The sequence below is a fragment of the Cololabis saira genome, chromosome 6, assembly GCF_033807715.1.
Source record: "Cololabis saira isolate AMF1-May2022 chromosome 6, fColSai1.1, whole genome shotgun sequence".
NCBI lineage: Eukaryota > Metazoa > Chordata > Actinopteri > Beloniformes > Belonidae > Cololabis > Cololabis saira.
The window spans coordinates 32,095,041-32,101,040 of record NC_084592.1 but is presented as its reverse complement, the minus strand read 5'-3'; the positions used below and the strand labels follow the sequence as shown (position 1 = coordinate 32,101,040).

The following is a 6,000-nucleotide window of genomic DNA, read 5'->3' as shown; positions in this document are numbered from 1 at the left end:
ACATACCTTCTTCCCCTCCTTCCTTCCTTTTTCCTACATACCTTCTTCCCGTCCTTCCTTCCTTCTTCCTATATACCTTCTTCCCCTCCATCCCCCTTTGCTCCCTCCCTCCTTTCCTTCCTAAGCCCATCCTTCCTATCAGTCCTTCCTCTTTTCCTTTCTCCCTCTCTCCTTCCTTCTTTCTTAACCTCCTTTCTTCATCCGCTCCATCCTCCTTTCCTACCTTCTTACTCTGTACTCTCTTCTTTCTTTGACCCAAAGACAACAGGAGGTTCAACCTACACCTACTCATCCTGCCATGCCAGTTCTCTTTTTCTTTTTTGCATATACATATATTACAGTTTTACTTGAACAATGGTGCATTTTAACAGTTTAAACAATATGCAACACATTTTCTTTTTACTACAATGCACTTGAACAGAGTAAAGAACACAAGTTCGGCCGGGCACAAGTCATTCAAAGCAAAAGCTTTGTTTTCAGAGACCTTGTGCGCTGTGAGCATCGAGAGCAACCAAGCTCGAAAAAGATGGTCTGAATTGCTTCAAAGGTATACCTCATTTGCTTTGGGTAGTCGATGTTGAGGGCATACAGAAGGCCAAAGAGTTAAGCCAAGGCAGTATCAAGGTCTGAAATGTTATGTAGCACGATGTCCCCTTCCAGCACGACTGCGTGGTCTCGCACAGATATACCGGCATCGTCTTGCATGGCGGTGAGAATGGCAACAGATGCACCTTCCAGCACTGGTTCCAAAAAGTCATTGTCCTGAAGAAAAATAACAGATAAATTATTGAGAGCTAAGAAAAACTAAAAAGACAAGATACATTTCTTCTGGTTTTAAACTTTAACTAACATACCCTGCTTATCACTTAGGTTTTAAAAAGAAAACACATCTTTTTCTGTAATTAATGGCACAGTAGCTTTCACCCACCAACCTTGTGATGAGTTTTGTACAAAAGTTTTTTTTTGTAAAGGAACACCAGCCAACAATGGCCAGCTGTTTCCCTTCAGCAGAAAAAAAGGGAGCGAGAATTATAGAAAACTGCAATCCTCACCCCAAAATTATCTGGACTGATGAACTGCACTGATGTGGTGTATATTTCTATTTTGGATTAAATCCTTTAAAGGAGATCTATTATGCCAATCCGGATTTTAGTACATAGATACAATGTTATAACGTTGGATGTCAACTTCAAACCTCAGCAAAGTTACAAAACATGAGCTGTAGGCTTCCTGCCGTAATCTGTGATTTCTCTAAAAAGCTTGTTGCGAGATTATCGTGAGATGTGTTCAAAACCTGATCAGGTAAATGTCCATAGACTCCGTGCACCAGCAGCACTACTTCCTGAAAGAAAGTGGGCATCTTATTTCCTGTCCTATACTCTTGGATTAAGTGATTAATCAGGTGTGCGCTGGGTATGCCACACACCTGATTAATCACTTAATCCAGTGCTTCTCAATCCTGGTCCTCGTGGGCCCCTGTCCTGCATGTTTTAGATGTTTCCCTGCACCAACACACCTGATTCTAATTAAAAGTCCACATTAGCTTTTCACCAAGGTCTGCACAACTCTGTTGATGACACAGGTACTTGTATCACGGTGTGCTGAAGCAGGGTAGCATCTAAAACATGCAGGACAGGGGCCCACGAGGAACAGGATTGAGAAACACTGACTTAATCCAATGGTATAGGACATGAAATAAGATGCCCACTTCCTTTCAGGAAGTAGTAGAGATGGTGCATAGAGCCTATAGGGATCAATGCTCCAACAGTGTGGAGTCTGCATATCGCCCTGCCCCTGGAAGCATCCTTTGAGCTGGCCAATCAGAGAAAAGTGGATCACATGGGGAGGGGGTAGCCGCCAAAACCATAGACATATATAAAGGCTAGATGACTCGCCCGCGCTGCTGCCAATGCAGAGCGACGTCGTCACACGGCGGCCATCTTGCCACAGGAGAGCTCGCCACTCATAACATTGTGTTTAATGGTGCATGTACTGCTTAAACAACCTTAACTTGCTCAATTCTCAACAGATTTTCAAACAGTTTGGTTTGTTATGAACATCAGAGAATGTAGTTATGACACTGCATACTTGTGAATTATTATAAACATTGAAAAACGTACTTTTATATGAAAATAACCATAAACAGATAGCTATGACATGGTATTTATATTAAATCAATATTTCTATAGTATTCTTAGTAATATTTATAACATATATACATATATATATTATTACCATAAAACATGTGTATATATAAATATATATACACATGTTATAATGTCATATAAATACATGTTATAATATATATATATATATATATATATATATATATATATATATATATATATATATATATATATATACACACACATACACACACATGTCAAGCTAACACGGCAAGCTAATTGGTGCACACCGTTATAATCCCGCTTCAAATGTCTTAATTTCAGACGTGGCCGACGTTTAACAATGTCACAGACTTAAAACATAGACGTAAAAGTAGGGCTTGAAATATCACTAGGCGTTTGTAGAAAACGCCCGACAACACATTTAATTAACTTTACATTACCTGTATGAGCAAATTTGTCGTCCTCTCACGCTTCTGGAAAATGCAGACAGGTGGTCGGCTCGGGGTCGGCTTGTTCAGACCGTTCAGACTTGTTCAGACCGTTCAGACTTGTTCAGACCGTTCAGACTTGTTCAGACCGTTCAGACTTGTTCAGACATGTCTTGCGCATGCGCAGGTCAGGTATCTATGGGGTTTCCCATGGGCCCCCAACTGAACTCAAAAAATCTACTCAAAAGTTAAAAATCTTTGTTGTGCTGTTTAGAAAATCATACTTAGGACAACAATGGGAGAAATTAGTTGGGGAGACAAGTTTTTGTAGGTTGCAAATGGAAAGCTTTATTTCTGAGTCTGTTTACTTTGAAAAGTTTAATTAGATCAACAATTACTACTTTTCATTTTGTAGGTGAGTGAGCAGGTGTGTATGTGTAAATGTGTGTGTGCAAGGTGAAAACAAGGAGCAGGAATGTCAGGAACACCTTCAAGGTTCCTTCTGTGTACTACCGACCGATGGTTCGACCGCTTGATGTGTTGGAGTTTTTTGGAGGTAGGCCTCTCTCTGAACACTTACATGATTTGAACACTTTAGCCCTCGCAAGATTGACATCCTGGCTGTCCTTCTGATGATATAGCTCACATGTAAATGTTTCCTGTGCCTTAATAATTCTAATGATGAGGTGAAACTGGTTCCATGTTTTCTAAACAGAGTAATTTATTCTATTTTGGAGTCTAATGTTTTGTACATCTTTGTTTTGCCAACCACGTACAGATAATTTACAGCATCACATCTAGAGAAGACATGCAGACCAACAAGGGCATCACACTTTTCTTCACCATGACTGGCATGTAGACAGTGGAGGTCAGTGATGTTTGGGCTTCTCTCTTTGTTTGTGTGGAAGCACAGAGGGCTGTGGAAAGACATTGGTGTTAGGGCTCTTGATCACCAGGTTACTGGTGTTTTTGGTTGCATGAGCTGCTGTATCATGTCTCTCCTGAGTCGTCTCACGGTATTGGAGCTCCTGAATTTTGAAATCAGGCACCTCTTCATTTTAATTGTGTGACATTTGCCTCCATGCCCCACATACCTGTATACTCTCAATAGTGTTTTTTTTTTTTATGGAATATGTGCTCCAGCAAGTTTTCCACGACCACGAGACCAGGTTGTTTGAAGCAGAAACATGGATCGATGAGCTGGAGACGCTTGCTGTTTGAGCCTGCGTTCGCGTCCGTTTGCGTTCACAACCAGCGTGTCGTACCGGCGGTAACCGATTGGGGTCAGTATGCGGAGACAAAGTTAGAAAAGTAATAAAATATTTAGTAGTAGTATAATAAATCAGTGGGTGGAATAAGGATAAATAAACAAGACAGCGACTCTGGATGAAGAGGAGACCACTGCACTGCTTTTCTTGTGATCTTGGTAAAGAAAACAGCGCGATCGGAGATGGTTTGTCGGGCCGTTCAACCAAAGCCGTCGGAAGACTGGAGAGCTCGTTCATCCTGCCGATGCAACAACTGATGATGAGAAACATCGACAATATTTCTGCATTTCCTGCATTTCATTTGATGACTTGTTACATGGGATTGTCCAGCTGATTCATCCTGCGCTACACCCTGACGGGGACGAGCTGTCGAGTTGCAGCAGCCAGTTGGAGCATGCACGCACATGTCCTCAGGAGATTCATTTTTAAATTTGATGCAGGTAAATTAAAAATTGAGCCCAGGCCGCACCTGGATCGCTTGGTGGACTTCGATCACCCCTAGTGTAGACCAATGAATGCATTTACCTGGTTATGATCTCCTGCCACCACTGACTCTCGTTCAAAAGGTGCTACAAATTTAGACTTCCTACAATGTTATCTGTCAATTGAAGTCAAGGTGGACATCCATGTGGTTGTGCTCACACCTAAAATAACCAGTCATTACCTTGTCAAACCACGGTTTGGTTTAAAAAAACTCAGTTTTATTTCAGTAACAGAAATTAAACAGAAGGCAAAATTCAACAAAACAATTTGTTGTACTTTCATATTCTGGAACGTATACAGACTCAGACATGATCAAAACTATTTAAAGTATTGAATTGATTTACATGAAATGTTGGAAATGTATGGATAATGTATTCATGTGTTGAAAATGTGCATATCTGAGTAACAGGCGTTGGATGAATTTAGGAGCCATTAGCTCTCCTGATATCCAAGCCTCCACATTTGACTAATAAGAAATCATCATCAATCGTTCTGATTCTTTGTCTTTGCCATTCTGAAATGAATAAAAGCTGTTTGAGTTATGCTTGCTGCAAAACTACTCAAAGTACCAGAGATTAAAATTAGATGACTGAAAATGAGCAGAATGTGGCCACTATAATTCTTTTGAGTCTTTAATTTGTCTGATTTACTGAAATCAATTCTACTGAAATCTCTACTGAAAAACCCAATTTTCTTGCCTTCTGGGCTGCATATTTGTAAACCAGTCATTACTGTGTACCTGTAAATAAAACAGTTTATCTGAACACTGAATTCACCTAAACAAGTATTTATGCCTTAAGGTTATACAGTATTGACACACAGCGTTATAACTCCCAAACAGGAAACAAACAACAAATATTAGTCCAAAACAAATAATATGGATATTATTGCTGAAGAAATGTGAAAGAGAACAAAGTAAAACTATATTTTTCAAGGTTGATCTACGTGTCACAAGTCTAAAATATGTTAACATGAGTTGTTGATATGTTTCGCATATCTCTGCTGTTATTGAGAGATGTCACTGCAGTCATTCCCAGAGTCTTTTTTGTTTGTATATGTGATCCCAAACAGACCCAAGATATTCTGAAGCATGAGGTCAACAATTTCTTCCTCCTCTGAGGGCTGTACAAGAAAAGAACAAAATCAACGTCAGCAAGTTCTCATGTCACAAGCACGATCTTCGCTGGAATACACAATACCTGTGTTTTGAATTAACTCTTTGCAGAGCAGGTAACTGTACATCTACATAACACACTTGTTTCCAGTATTTGTTATGAGAAAAAAAAAGGTAAGGATGAGTATTTTATTTTCTGGCCATACATGGTTGAGGGAAGCTGTTTGTGTATTAGGTTCATGTCTGTCTTGTTTTGATTTGTGTTTATTTTATTGTGGGGTCTTTGAGTTTCTGATCGTGGAGTATATTCTGCTGAGGCTAATCTGACTGGTTATTTTATTTTGTTTAAATCTCCTAAAGATCTGGATAATTTGTCCAATCACACAGAATTCCATGGAAACAGCTGGTACCGTAATCTATTACTGTATCTTTAGTTCATGTTTTGCGTGTCAATCATAACTGTTGTTTTGGAGTTAAATCTTTCTGTTCCCCTCACTCCTTTACCCCTTAGGGGACCTGAGGTTCAGGTAGGGCTGGGCGATATATCGAGATTTTAATATATATCGATATATTTTCAA

General features: G+C 39.7%; 1 protein-coding gene across 1 annotated transcript in view; it reads right to left on the bottom strand.

Annotated features, from left to right (window-relative positions):
• Positions 1-5,254: 5,254 nt before the first annotated feature.
• The window catches only part of LOC133445610 (polycystin-1-like protein 2), a 30,251-nt gene continuing 29,505 nt past the window's right edge, over positions 5,255-6,000 (bottom strand). Inside the window, exon 24 of the mRNA XM_061722932.1 lies at positions 5,255-5,430. Coding sequence (XP_061578916.1) covers positions 5,314-5,430 — 117 coding nt within the window. The 3' untranslated portion in view covers positions 5,255-5,313. The remainder of the gene's footprint in view (positions 5,431-6,000) is intronic.